This window comes from Eulemur rufifrons, chromosome 7, assembly GCF_041146395.1.
Source record: "Eulemur rufifrons isolate Redbay chromosome 7, OSU_ERuf_1, whole genome shotgun sequence".
NCBI classification, from domain to species: domain Eukaryota; kingdom Metazoa; phylum Chordata; class Mammalia; order Primates; family Lemuridae; genus Eulemur; species Eulemur rufifrons.
In genome coordinates, this window is record NC_090989.1 from 213,906,504 (window position 1) to 213,923,963 (window position 17,460).

At 39.9% G+C, this 17,460-nt stretch overlaps 1 protein-coding gene across 20 annotated transcripts in view; it reads right to left on the bottom strand.

Moving 5' to 3' along the window:
• Nucleotides 1-17,460, bottom strand: part of LOC138388347 (transducin-like enhancer protein 4) — a 148,291-nt gene that overhangs the window by 21,455 nt on the left and 109,376 nt on the right. For 16 of the 20 annotated variants that reach the window (XM_069476357.1, XM_069476356.1, XM_069476366.1 and 13 more), the window contains 2 exons: nucleotides 1,066-1,185; nucleotides 32-85 (listed from right to left, as the gene is read on the bottom strand). In XM_069476357.1, the coding sequence (XP_069332458.1) occupies nucleotides 32-85; nucleotides 1,066-1,185 (174 nt within the window). The remainder of the gene's footprint in view (nucleotides 1-31; nucleotides 86-1,065; nucleotides 1,186-17,460) is intronic. The other 4 variants (XM_069476362.1, XM_069476363.1, XM_069476368.1 and 1 more) reach the window with 2 other exon arrangements.

Consider the following 17,460-nt stretch of genomic DNA (forward strand, 5'->3'; position numbering starts at 1 on the left):
GATTACGAAATTAAAGTAGCCACAAACATACCTCATTGGAAACATCAACCACCAAGTTGTCGTCACTCTTCTCACCATCGCTGTCCTGCATTAAGAAGTGAGAAGCATTATTTCTTCCCCCGGGAAAATATATCACATTTTTAGTCAGATTTAGCCTAGATAAATCTAGATTAATTCCTCATATATTCTAAAAATGAACTGTACTAAACAATGTTAAGCACTTTACAATGTACTATTTTCTTCTTTAATCCTCATGATGATTTTATGAGCTGAGAAATATGATTCCATTTCCCAGTTTTAAAAATTGGAGTTGATAGCTTGCTTATTATTCTAGAATAGAGGGTGCAAACTGGCATGCCTGGGATAAATCCAGCCTACAGATGGGCATGGTTTGGTCTATCAGTGTTTTAAAAAACTGAGCAAGTAGCCACAATGTTAAAATTAGGAGATAAAAATCCAGATTTCTAGTCTCTCATGAGGTCTGCAGCCCGGCAGGGGGCTCCAGCAGGGGAAGCAGAATAGGGGCCACCTGTCTCCACACCACTGCCATCCAGCTTGCTCCCTTTCGCTCAGGGACCTGCCCAGACACTAGGACAATATGAGCTTCACCCCATGTTAGGGACAACCTGGATGTCTTTGCAAGTTATATTCCACAAAACTTGACGCACATGAGTCCATCTAGGCATTTTAACAAATTTTCCATGAGTTTACATTTTTCCGTAACATCTCTAGCTAACCACAGGAAACTCAACTACGTTGAAATATTTGGGGAAAGCAAAGACATTTATAGAAATAATAACATGTACCACCCAAACCTTCTATTAGCTACCAGATGATGCACTCTACTCTATCCTCCCACATACACACGTGCATGCACCTGTATACACACTGGCCTTCAGCTTGCCAATGAGACAGAGCTATAAATGCAATAAACATGTTCTTTCTCCTAAAGGATGTTGTTATCCTGTGTTCTAGTGTTGGCTGGTAATAGTCAAAGGGTGAAACGACTGCTGATAAAAAGCAAGGCCAGCTGGCCTCCCCTAAAGCAAAGGTGAATGAACTTACATAACGAGCTGCAATTTCCTTTTCTTCAGTTTTCTGCTTTTTGCTCTCTGACGAATAGTCTGTGGAGTTTCTGTGCTTCTCAGCACCTCGGAAACTGGCTGATGGGGATACCGAAGAGCTCTAGAATTAGAAGGGGAAACGGTTGAGAAATGACCACCCCTTTAACAGAGTGACTTTTTTAGTTACTTGAGACTCTCTTTTTGTTCTTTAGTGCACACTTGCAAAGCTGTTAAGGAGATAACAGAGGGGGGAGGAGATCAAAGGAAGAAGAGAACAGAGGTACAGAGAGAAAGGTAAGGGAAAAAAGACAAGAGGGAAAGGAATGGAAAAAAATGAACAAGCAGGAGGAGGCAAAGAGATGGGATAGAGGGATGAGAGGAACAAAAAAAAGGGTGGCAGGGGATAGTGTAAGCTCAAAAGAGAATGGGGTTGGTCCAAAGGATATGTTTATATTAATATTACACTGTGGAAGCACCATTAGAAAGCTGGGAAAGGAAGCAGATACAAGAGAAAAGGGAAGGAACAAAAGGAAGGGGGTTTTTTGGTTGTGTTTTTTTTTTTTTTTTTAAGCTTGCTGGATAACGGGGGAAGCAGGATTTCAAGTTTCTACAGATAAACTATGAATAAAGTTGAGTTTACGAGATTAAACAGTAATTCTTCAATGAAAAAAGAGGAGAGGTAATCTCCGGAGATTTGAGCACCCAAATATGGTGATCATGTGACATGAAGGTCATATTTACAGCATTTTGCTCAGTCCTGTATCGTAAAGGGCCTATTGCTGAGTGGCAGGAAAGACAATATCTACAAAAATGCACGTCATTCCTTTCTGACTCCTAGAGTTTTTTTCATGGGCTTGCTCTTTTTAATTTCTAGAAACCAAGGAAATTAAATTATAGGGCCAGGGAGTGGAGAAAAACAGGCCATGCCTCTTTGGATGACAGTCAGGCTCAGGCCACATGCTTTACCTCTGCTTTCATGGAGCCCTCAACTGGAAGAGTCCCCCCTCCTGCCACACACACAAAAGAAGAACCAGTGGCCCGATGTGAGCAGAGAACGAATCTGTCCGTCATGAAGGCCAGGTGGCAACTGGGCACATTTAGATGGTACGAGAGCTTATTATCATGGATGAGAAGTGAAGAAATCACCGATGAAAATTGGGACTAACCATGGCTAGTGACTGTGTTACAGGCAGAACAAAGGAAGACCTAAATACAGCTGAAGTGTGAGAGAGGGAGCTGGGCTGAGCAGGGATGCCCTATTGAGTAGTGGATGGCAAAGACCTGAGTAGCAAAGTCACTAGGTGGGGCACCAGGGCAGGACTCCCAACTGTGAAATTAACCTAGCCCAGGGTAAGAAAGGGCTGGTCTTGGAGAGCAGTAGAGAGAACACCTGAAGATAAAATGTCTAAGGAAAAAAGTTCTAGGAAGAACAAAGAATTACTATCAGAACATCCTTGCCTGGCATCCAAATCAGTTTTCTTCCTCATTTATAACTTTATTCATCTAAGACTAACTCTTTGAGCTTTGTTTTTTTTTTTTTTGCTTTATCTTTCTCTGTTAATAATTAACATTTATAAAGATATACAAAGTTTACAAGGGCCTCTTAATGAACTATGGGAGACAGTATAATATCCAGAGCTTCTGGTTCTATGTTCCATTTTATTTCCAGTGAACCATAATGCCACATTTTCTTTTGTGGCACGTCTAAATTTTCAAAGCACACTAATAGAGGAAAATTGATAGACTTCTTCCACAGTCTGATCAGTAGGGCTACCAAGACATCAGTGGTCAGCTCCAAAGGTGTATAGTTGGGAGTTCAGTGGGGGAGAAAGATAGTACCCGTGAGTGGGTGCCCACTGGTAGGGCTGGGGATCTCTGTAAACCTTTGTCTGCTGTACCAGCCCCTGTTTTATATGAATATCCTGTAAAATGTATATACCAAACCCTATAACTATCCCTAGAAAACATTTTAACCTTAAGTTTAGAGGCAAAAAAGATCACAGGTATTATTCAACAAGGCTGAAGACTGAAGCAAAACATTACAAGCCAAACATTTTTTTAAGCAATGTTTAAAAACATTGACCTACTTCTTGATTTCTGTATGTTTCCATCGAGTTCCCAACCTCATTCCCAAGCCACAACACTCAGTTCAACACTTCTGCTTCACTTTCAGATCACAACCTAAGGCAACCAGGTTTTTATGAACATTGAAACCACGCATGCAAACATTATCTGTGGGCTACTACTACCTACCGTATTTCATGCCAGAACCCCATTTCTAGTTTCTCCCTTCTCCAATCTATCCTTCTCATTTCTGTAATTCATATTTCCCAAAGAAAGTTTTGGCCACTTCTCACTCCTCTTCAACAAGGACAGTTTTCTACTGTCCATAGGAAAAAAAAGTCCAAATTTCTGAGTACGGCTGTTTTTCAAAGTCCTTATTTCATGCTCCAATCTAGAGCATGGCCTTGTCTCCTACAACAGTGCTATGATGTATGCTTCATGTATTTTCGTTGTATCTGTAGCCTTTTCCCTGGCTTATGGCAATGCCTGTTAACTCTTAAGATTCATCTTTTGAAATCCTCTTCATTCCTTCTTAAGAACAAGCTCTAATGTCACCTTTCAGAGCTTCCTCAGATGCCGTCTGGCAAAATTAACCACTCATTCCTCTTTTTCCCTTAACATTTTGTTCCTCCACTGAGTAGTAATAAAGTTATTGCTATGTTTATGAGGCCACTTCCCACTTCAGGCTGTGGGTTCCCTGAGAGTAGGGGCACCCAATACAGTGAGTAGCAGAGAACTGCCCAGAAATGTTTTTGAACACAAATGGCTGAGCATCCCCTCTGCACTCCTCAAACTGAATCCAAAATTCATGTGATACATTTCTTTTCAGAGGATCACTAGGATGACCAATTCCATGAGAAATCATTCTCTAAAGTGAGAGTTTGTGGTAGTGTCCTTGAAATTGGTGATATGACAGGCTCAGCACTTTCTTCACCTTTATTCCTTTACCTACCTCTAGATGCCTTCAATCTAATTCAGTATTTTACAAAAAGAAGAAAAACTGTATGTATGTGATTAACAACTATCTGAGCATTTTGATTCTGATACATTCTACTGAAGGTTATCTCCATTCTGTTCAAAAGGAACAATTAATCTTTAAACAACGATGAAACAATTTCTGAAAATTAATACTAGATGGTAATGCCATTATTATGCTTACTTACTAGCACACATGCACAACCAAATAGCTTTATTTTTCTTCAACTGACCGTTTCTGGTTGCACAGGCATTTTATTTTTAAATTTTACAGGAGAACAGAGCTACATGTTAGAGTTTCCTGGTAGAATGATAAAGTAGTTAATTATCACTAGCATTTAAAGGTTAAGCTGCACAATGGGCAGTGGGGCAATCAGCAATGCTCTAATAACATAATTGCTCTGGAATCAAATTGGAGTTGGCACTGACTCTCATCATGAATCTTCGAAGTCCACCATTCTGCCTCTGGAAGGCCACTTGGATCTCTGCTGGGTATGTGAATAGGAGGAATTAAATAAATACTGATAAAGCCATGCTTTTACTAGAAAAGCTTTTTTACTTCTATTATTTTAAAAGCTCAGCCAGGTTAGATACTTCTCAAGCTTAGTACATAAGAAACTTATTGGAGCTGCATCACGAGCCTATAAATGTATAAATTTAGAAACTTAAACACAAGTCTTTTCTCATTTCAGTTTGACCGTGTGTGCGTGTGTGTCTTAGCAGATCTATTATGAATGGAGAGTCACAGTCAAAAGCAATGGCTGATCCAGAGAAGACAAGATATCATGAATGTGAATGTTTAGTAAAACTCTGTATTTTTAAAATGTATTTTTAAAAGTAAACACTTATACTGGCATATTAAAAAAAAGAACAGGGAAGATGTGTTTAATTAAAGAAAAAGAGGGGGAAAACAAATGAGGGAAAACCAAGGAGAAAAATAATAAAAGTTTATAAGTCTTATTACATGGAAACCCTAACTGCTTTGGTAGCAAAAACTAAGCTTTAAAGACAGATATCCCCAATATTGCAAATTAGATTCTAATTTCAAAATGAGACAATTCTAGATCCTAGTTTGACGTTCACCAGACTTTCCTGAGGCTGTTGACCGAGTCAGATGGAAAACTGACACCCCTAGCAACTTGAAAAGGATTGCCCTGCCCCTCTACCTTTACTCCTCAGCCACCTCAAGATCAAAGATGACCATATATGTAAAAGATTCTATAAAGTAGAATCTTCCCCTCAAAGAAGGTAGTGTTGTTATAATTAGCTAATCTTAATAACAGGGAGTACAGATTTTAATAGCAGGCAAGAGCATCTCTCTGGAGTCAGACTGCCTGGGTTTGAGTCTAGAGTCTACCACTTAATAGCTGTGTAGCCGTAGGGATGTTGCTTAGTCTGGGATAACAACACCCTGTCCCCACCCACATGGGGCTGCTCTGAGGACAAAGAAATATAATCCACATAAAGCACAAGGTACAGTCCCCAGGCATATAGCCTAGCCCCTCAACAAGAGCAACCCTGTTCCACTGCTCTACCCTGTACTCCAGCCCATTCTATTTACTACAGAGCTCGGGATGGTGAGCTCCCCAGGATCTTCTATTTTAAACCTCATGTAAGGAACTATGCTAGGCATTTGCATAGTGCTTCCCCACAGCATAGATATTCAGATGGTCCATAATGATAGGGGTTCAACAGGCAGTTATTAACCAAAACAAGGTTTTAGTTCAATTTAGCACTGAGACAGGACTATAAATACCACCTCCACAATGGACTTTCTAATCTGATTTCAAACGCACATCATGTTAATTCTGCTTTGCATTCACAAAGGTGCAGTACTCAGACTCCCCTGCCCACTCAGAAGATAACAACCAGGAAGAACATGCTAAAGGTCAAGTGGACAACCATGATCAAGAAGCCTAGGACTCATTTGATATGGCTTGTTTGCTCTTCAGCTGTGGCCTTCAAAAACCCTATCTACTTGGTACCAAAGGGTAAATCAGTTTTCAAACAGATAAAAGGGATAATGAGGAGGCAGAGGGCACCATGAAAACCTGGCTAGGCAGACCGCGAGTCCTGGTTTGCCCTTTCGACACCTGTTGTCCATGCTTCTCTTCACTCTAAAAAACAGCCCAGTTTAGATGATAAATTATACTGTTACTCTAAGTACAGTTCATTCAGCACAGGAATTCTCCAACAGTCTGAGTCAGGGACAGTTCCAGTTGAGTTTTTACGGCAGTGGGAGTGGGAAGGACAGAGACAGACGGCTGAAGAAGTCCACTGCAGATCCTTTACTGATCCCATGACCAAAGCCCTCAATCATAATTTCTTCTGCAACCCTTCAGAAAAGTAAAAGACCTATGTCTAAAACAGAAATGAATATTGGTGACTTTCCTGAATTCAGAAAAGTCAAAGGTATTGACAGAGATAAGCAGAGACTCTACACATTCCTCCTACTAGGAAAACTGACCTTCGGAAGAATGAGCTCTACAATCATGAATTATCCAGATTCAATCATGTTCACTAGTCCTCAAAGCACTGCATATTTTAGGAACACTTTCAACAAGTTTTGATGTAAAAGTAATACCCTGAATAAACCTATATACGTCAAACTAACACAGTACCATATCCCAGTGGCATTTCTGGTTAGATTTTATTGTACCATATTAAGCCAAATGTTTATATTTCCATTCATAGAACTCTTTAGAATTGAAAAAACATTTTAACATGTATTATCCCATTTATAAGGAAACAACCAGGATAGATGGAAAATATAATTCTCAATTGGGAAAAATTAAATATGAAAACTTTAAGGTGCAAATTAGTCAAAATGCACATACAGACCCATATGAAAATTTATGTAAATTAACTTAAAACTTAAATATGGTAGAGCTCTTAGCCAATCACTGGTATTGGTTTACTGCTCATTACAATAAGACTTTTTTTATATAACTTGCTTGACTAAGGAAGTCATTAAAAGCACAATCTGTATATAAACCTCATGAAACTTGCTTTTTTCAAAATAGCATAAATCAAAACTCATCTCCAAAAATGACTAGGACTTTTTGAAGACTTGTCCTTGTTAAAAGAAGATTTAATATAATCTCCATATAAAGTAATGAGTCTAATCTTAATAATTGTTTTACTTTGTATAACATTTCCTGAAAAACATATTCTTTAAAATGTTCTATTGTTTTTGTCTCTCTGCTATTCTCCTGGTAAGAGAAACATGGGTCAAGACAAATTTATTTTGCAGATAATCAAAATATTTTCAAACCAGAGGAACTGACAAAGGAATGATTAAGAAGAAAGGCAGTGTATATGATGGTCATACTATATAAGTATGACAGTCAAACAAGCCCTGGGTTCAATACCAGGATGTAACACTTGCTGTGTGACCCTGGACAAGTTGATGAACCTCTCTAAACTTCCATTTCCACTGAAGAACTTATTCAACAAGTATTCAACCCACTAAGTACAGAAACACATGAAATGTATTTCATGAAATATATACATTGAAGAATGAAATATACACCTTATTTTTAAGTAGGGCTTTGAGCATCAAAATACTTAGAATACAGGCTGGGCGCGGTGGCTCATGCCTGTAATCCTAGCACTCTGGGAGGCGGAGGCAGGTGGATCGTTTGAGCTCAGGAGTTCAAGACCAGCCTGAGCAAGAGCGAGACCCCGTCTCTACTAAAAATAGAAAGAAATTATATGGACAACTAAAAATATATACAGAAAAAATTAGCCGGGCATGGTGGTGCATGCCTGTAGTCCCAGCTACTCGGGAGGCTGAGGCAGGAGGATCGCTTGAGCCCAGGAGTTTGAGGTTGCTGTGAGCGAGGCTGATGCCACGGCACTCTAGCCTGGGCAACAGAGTGAGACGCTGTCTCAAAAAAAAAAAAAAAAAAAAAAAAAAACAAAACCACAAAATACTTAGAATACAAAAGTCCTACATATTTTTTCCTTCATGAGGTAGAAAATATAATATTTCAATATTCACTCATCCATACGTTTTGTTTTCATGGCCTCAGCATTATGTATTACTTGGTCAGGATAAAATGCCCTAATAATTTATAAGGTATCAATAAAATTGATTTTAAATTAGAACATTATCTTAATGTCCTCTTGGGGTTTCTTGACTGTTATTTCCTCTTCCTGGAATAAAGCCGTTGGCTCTTCCCCAGAAATTTCATTAAATACAGTTACTTTAGCTGGCAGGCTGAGCTGCTGGAACATGATGCTTTGATGCCAAAGATACAGGGTTGATTCTTGTGTAGACAGCTTAGCTTCCCTCCTTTGATAGCCAGTCTGCAAGTGGTCCAAGCTGTGGGCCACACAGGAAACAATCAGGTGAATGAGAGGGACAAGAACCCAAAACACAAGCTAAATTAATCAAGTAATCTCATTCTTGATTCCTGATTATTAGAGATTGCATAATCTATCAGAAACTGTAGTAAAAACTGTCAAGTGTACACGACTTTGTATTGCATACATCTTTTAAACTATCTAACTGGCCCAGAGCCATTTCATGCCCTTCAATCCAACAAACTTCCCCAAAGTTTGCAAAGCCTAACACTCCTATGTGCATTTGTCCTCCACCAAGAATTCCCTGACCTCATTAATATAGATTCTATAAATCTTGTTATGTTGACTCAGTATAAATTATAGTCACATGTACCAGCCACCTTCTTCTCGGATTATTTTTTTCAATACAGTATCTATAAAATATATCCTAACCACTCATTCACCTACTGCCTTATAACCAATGTTACTAAGTCTCACTGGCAAATATGATGCAGTACATGAGTTTGCCCCCAAAACAAAGAGGGTTGGGGGGCGGGGGTGGACTGGCAAAAACTTCCTTCCTGGATTTTCTGGGAAGGTGAATTGGCTTTAAACCTGTTCCTGTTCTGTGCTGTTTTGGAATGAAATTATCAACACAATCCTAACAGCTGCTTTGAAAGAAGCTGAAGTAGGGTAGCGGCTCAGAGAAAATAAGTGACTAAGCTTTAAGACTTGGCAAGCTATATCTTAATGGACCAGAATCCTCATTTTAGTAACTATTAAAATTTATTGGAAAAGAAAGTCTTTTCATGTTGCTATTTTTTTCTCCAGTAAACTGTTTTAATGTATTTGAAAGGCTAAACATTTTTTTCCTTCCAAAGAGTGCTAGCTCCACAGAGCCTGATATAGAGTCTTATGTATTAGGTATGCAAATATACTCCATACAATGTCCGACTGAGGCTAATTCGGCAGAAACACAGAAGAACATGACAACATATGAATTTAAAGGGAGGCTGCCTAATAGTTTTTGAGTTGCCCATCAGGAACTCCTGGTCTTCTTCACATCACTACAAAATAATAAAACAGTTTTCAATGATCAGTTACGTAACCTACTGATCCTAAGGTTTTTCATTAAAATATTTAAGTGAGTTCTTTGGAATGGCACTGATAAACAAATATAAATGTGAGTCATATATGTATTTTACATTTTTCTAATAACCAGATATAATAAAATTAATTTTAATCATATTTAAACCAATGTTGCAAAAACTAGCATGTCAACATGCAATCAATATCAAAATTATTAATGAGATATTTTATATCTTTTTTTAGTACTAAGTGTTCATCAAAATCTGGTGCACATTTTATACGTACAGCACATCTCGATTTGGACTAGCCATGTTGCCAGTGCTGAAAGGCCACATGTGGCTTGTGGTTACCACATTAGACAACACAGGTCTGAAAGTTCTCAAAGTCACAACAGAAATCAACATTCACTAAGACAAGCATCTAGCACTTGATAAAAGTAACAGGCCTGATCTGGCCCCTGCCCACCTTCTCTAATCTCATCTGAAAGTCTCTTTCTCAGAGTGTTGGACACACAAACTTTTCCACCTCTCAAGAGTCTTTGTGCAGGCTTCTGCCAAGAATGCTCTTTCCCAGCCTTTGAATGGCTATCATCTTTTCATCTTTTATGTCTCAGCTTAAATGTCGTATCCTCAGAAAGGTCTTATCTGTGATGCTATCCAAGGGGCTCCCTCCTGTAAATGTCTATCACAGCCCCGTGTGCTTCCGTCCTAGCATTGTTATTGTGGCCATTATTTTGATGATTTGCTTGACTCATCTACTTGACTAGAAGTTCCATGAAGGCAGGGACTATGCCTGTTTTGATCATCACATACATCCAGCATTTCATTGGTATCTCAATTAACAGTTGCTGAATAAAAGAATGAGCACAAAACTTGATTTGCTCATGCATGACTTGTTCCCATATTATTTTCATTGCACTGACATTCCTAAAGGGCATGAAATTTCTTATTAAAATTTCTTTGTATCTTCAGCACTCAATATAACCACTGTCACAGTCAGAAGAACAGGTGTGTGTGTTGGGGGAGAGAAAGTGAGAGAGAGAGAGGTGTAGGTATGTGTATGCATATCAAATGAGGGAGGCAGCCTTCAAAAACGGTAATTTTGAAAGTGATAGGGTAACAAGACAATTTTCAGGACTATGCTGAAAAGGCATTAAGAGGAAGCAGCACAAAAAATAAAATCGAAGCAAAGGTCAGAATGGTGCCAGGTAGTGAAGAATTTTCAAAGGTGGTCCCTTTTTCATTGTTGCTCCCCCTATCAATCAAGGATGCAGGCCCCTCCCCCAAGGTCAGTGCCAGGGTTAGCCCATGGGTGGGCATGCAACGAATATCTATTGTTGAATAAATGTATCAAGGCCACCAAATTTTTTCTTTATTCAAAAAGAAATAAATCTTCCAATATGTGGAGACAGTTTTCAACTGGTTATCCTCTTCCTTGTCTCTCATCACATCAGCTGTCTGTGATCAAGAGAAACAAATCTTACTGAAGTCTGGCCACTGACATGGCAGGATTTAAAGGAATCCTGTAGGACAGACTCACGAGGGAAGAATACAGGCATCAGCAGTTTTTCTGTATCACTCACTTAGAGAATAGTGACCCTGGGGATCTCCTTGAAATGTTATCCCACAAGGAGACATGTGGTAAAAGAAAAACATCTTCAGTACTCCCACTTTTTTTCTGAGTAGTAAATCACCACACACAGGAGATAAAAGAAAAACCCAAATATTAGGCGACCAAACCTTGGTCTTAAGGTTCTTCATTAAATATTTAAGTGAGTTGTTCTTTATAAGGGCACTTGTTTTAAAAAGAAAAAAAAAAAGAAAAGAGGTTTCCATTGGTTGATTTTAAAGTCAGATGACTACTTAGAGTGTTAGGTAAATTTTTATTAATAGTATGCAAAGCAACACAAAGCATTAGTATCAGTTGTGATTGACAGTGACTTTAGTACACTGAAGAATGAAAACAAATGAGATACAGATACTCAGTGATACAATTTTAATTCATTCTAAAGAAATGCTTTCAGGCAGTAGCTTTCACAGGACAACTAGATCTAACAATCTAAGGGGTTTGACAAAATACATAAAACACTGGAAGAACAGGTTGATCCACCAGGCACATGTCAAAATTACTCTGGTCTAACCAGAGCACTCTACCAACAAGTAATGAAATGCTGAAAGGTAAGTTGTGATCTAATCACCCCCTCCAAAATTATCATAGGTCAGAGGGCTAAATTATAAAGGAATGATAAAAACTATCTCGGACCCTGTTCTACTTGCCATCCCAGACAACCGTAAGCACTCGTCTGTGGCTCCTGCTCCTCTGACCTTTCCCACTGCCCTTTCCTCCTTCCATTTGCTTCTCTCCTTCCCCTTCTCCACAGGCCCCCTCCACTCCGCCCTCCCTGCCCCGACAGCAATACCTCAGTCAATACTCTGTCTTGCTGGTGGCCTTATGGGCTAAAGAGGTTGTTGACCCTTATTCTAACATGTCCTTTTAGGTTAATTACTTTTGTATACTCGGTGTACCCAGTGACATTTAATCACTACAGCGCTACTCGGTAAACAGAAATGAATAGAGCCAACTGCAATTTGGCATCGAGCTAAATGGTGTGGTAATAGCAACATGCTGAAAATGGACTGGAAGAAAATATTCTCACTCACCACAAAGAGAAATGAAACATTCGATCAATCACTATTTTATTAAAAAGAAAAAAACACTAGCTCAGTGGTACGCTTTTGCTATTTAATGCTAAATATGGCTCAAAGGACATCCTGTACTTTGTAATGCAAGGACAATTCGTAAGTGTTTGCCAAATGAATGAAGATAAAAAATAATTCAAAGCACAGGTATGACTTTCGTGGTCTGGTCTCTCTCTGCATGCATGTGCACAGTCCCATCACAGGACAGCCCTCTGCCAAGGCAGCCAACAATCTACCCTCTTGTGGTTTGTAAGCTTCCAGAACACAGTAATCGAGATGCAGAAGCTCCCACAAACTAATGTGTGCAAGAAAGCAACCAGGAGCTTGGGATTAATCAAATGCCATCTCACAGACATTTGAGCCATTGACAAAGTTTGCTAAAACAGACACCCACTGACTTCCCTCCACAGGGAATAGAGAGTGGTTTGGAGCCAAGGGCTTTCAATGTTAGCTGGCAGATGGAAAAACGAGGCTTTGCTCCTTTATCTGGAGCATAACAAAGACTTTACAAGGAGTCTCGTGTTGTAATACCAGTCCAATCCTCCAACTTTAGCTAAACAGCTACTCTGTGTTGGCACTGTGCTACATACTAGGGACACGAAGATGAGTAAGGCACTAGCTTTCTGGCCAGTGTTGTGGCTTCTAGAGGAAGGGGAGGGAATGGAATAAGCCTGGGCTCTAGGATAAGAGTGCTCTGGTTTCAACTCTCAGCTTGAGCATTTATCAGCTGTTGTGACCCCTGGCAAGTTAACCCCTCTAGGCCTCAATTTTCATAACTATAAAATGGAGAGAAGAATATCTACCTTACAGGATTATCATTGCTATGGTCTGGATGGCTGTGTCCCCTTCACTCCCCATATTCCTATGTTGAAACCTAACCCCCCCCCCAAGGTTACTTGGAGGCGGTGCCTTAAAGAAGTAATTAGGTCAAGAGGGTGGAGCCCTCATGAATGAGACTAGCTAGAGTCCTTATAAAAGAAGCCCAAAAGTGCTCCTACGCCCCTTCCACCATAAGAGAACAGCTAGAAGGACCATCTATGAATCAGGAAACAGGCCTTCACCAGACACCTAATTAGCAGCTCCTAGATCTTAGACTTCCTAGTCTCCAGAACTGTGAGAAAATAAATTTCTGTTTAAATTACCCAGTTTATGATATCTTGTTATAGCAACCCAAACAAACTAAGGCAGTCATGACAATTAAATGCGGTAACTACATGAAGTGGCAGGCATACCACTCTTTCTTTCACGCTTATTTCTGGAATCTGTCTAAAAGGCAATAGCCAACCCAATTTGGGCAGCTGGAGGCCCAGAGAGCTGCCATAAATGTCTCCTCTGGGTCTGCCTTTGAAAGAGGGTGATGGGCACTTCCTCGAGCCTCAAGACTATGGGGAAAAGCTATTTCACTTCTCCACAGTCAAACATTTCAAGTCTGGGCATTTTCCTGCCCTCCTGGCTTGGTGGCCTCTTTAGAAGTTCTGCTCTTTCTCCGGTTTGTACAAATCATGTCAAATGTGCCTTCTAGAAACCTCGAGTTACAATGACAGAAGTGAAGATTAGGACTTGTACCCGACTTCAATGAAATTTGACAAATAACTCTAAATGACTGCGGTCTCCAGACTAATGTGGGGGAGGGGACACGCAGCACACAGTTCCCTGTTAATAACAAAGCATGCGGGTTATTACATTGGGTGTCCATGATTTGCCAGGTACTCTGCTGGGCCCTAAGGCACTAGAAACACGATAAAAAGGGCAGATGAGAACCCTGACCTCACAAAGCACTGGTTCTAAGTAGAAGACATAAAAATAAAGTAAGTTATTAATAATAAAAAATAATAAAATAGGTGTGAATGCAATGTTTTACAAAGGAGGTAAGCAAAATGCTAAGACAGACTAGTGATAGGGTGGTCAGGAAAGGCCTCTTCAAAAAGATTACATTCTGGCTGATACCGGGAGCAACAGCTGGAGCCAACTGTGTTAACAGCCAGGAGAAGAATGTTCTAGACAGAGGGAATAATATATGCACAGGCACTGAAGAAGGCAAAAGCTGGTAGTGACACTAGAGCACACAGAAGGGCTGGGTGCCTGATGTGGAGAGAGCAAGGTGGGACAGCACTGAGGGACAACCTTGGGAGGAGGGGCCCAGGGTGCACCCCCCACAGGCCATGATGAAAAGGGCTGTGTTTTATAGTCTAAGTGCCACTGAAGGGGAGCAATGAGATGACACACACATTCTAAAAATTGCTCAGAGATCTTTGAAAAGTTCTGTTACAGGGAGGCTAAAATCAGAATAAGAATTTTAAGAGCCCTTAAGAACAGATGACATTATGTACCTCCCATCCTTTGCAATTAAAGATAAAAACAATAGTAAGTATCCAATACAAACCTTACATGTCTGCTAAAATTAAAATTGCAAAATTTCGAATTGAAGATGAGCTTTCACTTTTGGTACCCCTGCTTTACTCATGCTGTTGGTGTGGGTTTAAGTGGGCCTGGTAGGCAACAGAGCTTGGACGGGAAAGCAGGGACGCAGTCAGGAGCCACTGTTGTGGTCGGGGGGGACGCTGGTGGTTCAGACTGAAGGGGTACTGGGGAATGGAGAAGAGGATGGATCTGAGAGAGATGTCAGAGGTATAACTGAGTGACTCACTTCACTTCACCGGTGTGTATGTGTGTGCATAAAAAGTTAGAACAGAATCAAGTCTGTCAACATAACGATGCCATCTTCATGCATCTGCAATCTAAAACTGGTTCTTAACTTTAAAAGGACAGGAGTCCTAGGTATGCCACAAGAATGTTCCTAACCTTAAGGACTCATGGGACTGCATGATGCATGTGAACTCTATCCACCAGGTTCAGAACAGAAGGGAGAAAAACAACTAGGAGGTTTATAACTATGGATCTAATCAACCAGAATTAAATTTCCACAAAGTGGTATACCGAATATTAGAGATAGATGCTAAAGAATAAATGCTGATCCTTACTTTAAAAACTTAGAAAAAAGGAAAGTAAGACATATGTGATCAACAGAAAACTGAATTATAAGAGCATACTGAGATGTTAGTAAGAAACAGTGCTCTCAAGTTTATGAAGGGATGAGATTTATCCACCGAGACTTCCTATGGGAAAGGTAGATCTGAAACTGCTTGGAAGAAAGAGTGAGTATTACCAGGATCCAAACCTGGACTAAGGCTATTTCAGGCATAAGAGGTGGCCAGGCTAAATCTGGGAGGAAACAGAGGGAGAATAAGGCACAAAGCAACTAAGACCCCAAAAGGTGTTCTATCATTTGGGACGGGGTCATGGCCAGAATACTAAAAACCAGCAGGTAGCAAACAATTCAAAGGACTGGGCAGTGGTTTTCAGCCCTGGCTATACATCAGAATCACCTGTGGGGCTTACAAAGCTCCACCTGGGCCCAACCCCAGAACAATTACATCAGACTCTCTCTAGAGGGGTGGACCTGAGTGAGTGCCAGGGTGTGGGCAACTTTAAAAGCTTCCAGGTGATTCTAAGTTGACAACCTCTGACCTAAGGCATATTCAGATCATCAGCAAGCCACTGCAGCTGTCAATTAGAACTGTCAATTAGAACGCCTACTCAAGAGGCCTGCCTACCTATCAGCATCTAGTCACCTTCAGCCCTTTCCCAGAGCACAACTGGCTCAGCCGTAGTTCCCAGATTTTACCTCCCTGCAGCTGATCATGCCAGGATGAACCACATTTCAAAATGCTGGGAGTTGGAAGAGAGAAAAAACTCAATCACAGTCATGCTGTAAGATGAGGCTACATGTTCTTTACACATTACTGAATGTTGAATGCAGTGTTCTCATGTGTGACTCTACAATGCTGAAAGAGTGATATATTTTGAGTGCCATAATTAAAACAATAATCTCAATAAAGTGGGCATTATGAGATAATTGCCCATCCTCAGGTATTAAGCAAACTATGGTAAAAGCCAAGGATACTCATCGCCAAGGTCAATTACAATAATTGCTTATCTGAATTACATTATTGCTATTGTAAACCCTGCTTGATTTTAAAAAACAATAAAAATTGATATAACACATACCACAGGGAAATGACCTGAGAAGGAGTTTTTGTTGTTCTTATTGCTCAACTACTGGTCATTTAAGAATTCTTATAATCAACTTTGCAGAGTCCCCACTTACATACACCTGTAAAATGCACATATACATATACCTTTAAATACACACACGTTTCCTTGGCTTTACAGTCTGAATTCATTAAGGAAATATGTCTATTGGACATTAGAAGTGGCTTCGAAGAGTAACATGGAAACATAGGAAAATGGAGTGGCTCTAAGTTAATAACAAACTTAGATGGTACAAGAGAAAAACATTACTCTATGAGTTGCATTTATTTCCCACTGGCACATCACTGCCTTTTGCAGAGACTGACTCTCTCAGTTATACTGGTTTACAGCTTGTGGGAAGATATTTGTCCTCCACATGCCACTGTCAGCTTGTCTAGATTAACACTGAGGCTCAAATAACCAATGGTCAACTAGAAAAGTCTGGAAAGGCTTTGAAGACCGAAAGGGGAAAACAGAATTTCTGACCTTCCTTCAGCTAATTGGAATGTATTTGGCAATCGAAGAGTATAAAACTTCTTTTTAAGTCGTGATTAAACATCAAGACTTTGATGTTTTATACAGCATTCTTCCCCACAATTAACTTCATTAGTGCAGTTAATTAGTGGGGAAGAATACTATATAAAACATCAAAGCCTCGATGTTTAGTGTCACCACCAGTTCAACTAAACAGTAATAAAGAAATAATTTCTTAAAACTCATTTATGCATGCTCAGCACTTCTATTTACAAGCTGAAATTGTATGATAGGAACATTTTTCAAAATATCCAAAGATGCTATCCACACTGCAATCCAACTGCACTGACAGCAACAACATACCATTTAATGTAGTGTAATTAAGTGGCCAAGAACGCCACATAAAGCAAAAGAACTGAGGCATTTAATCATAGTTATGAGGATTGTTCTAAATCTACCATTACTGTGAGATGAAGGAATGGGAGATACCCAAGGCAAATAGCCACAAGAACTATGTAACCTGAAGGCCAATTCTAATTATGCATTAGAGAGTGGGCTTGGCTTCAGTGGGGGGGGGGGGGGGAGCAAGCTACAAAACAAGGACAGCAGATAGCAGGTCCTTTCAAGCACTATCAGACAGCATCAAGTGTACTCTGCCTTTTCCTTTGGTACACAGTGTGCAGGGATGGTGAGAATATTGGAATGTGAAGATCAAT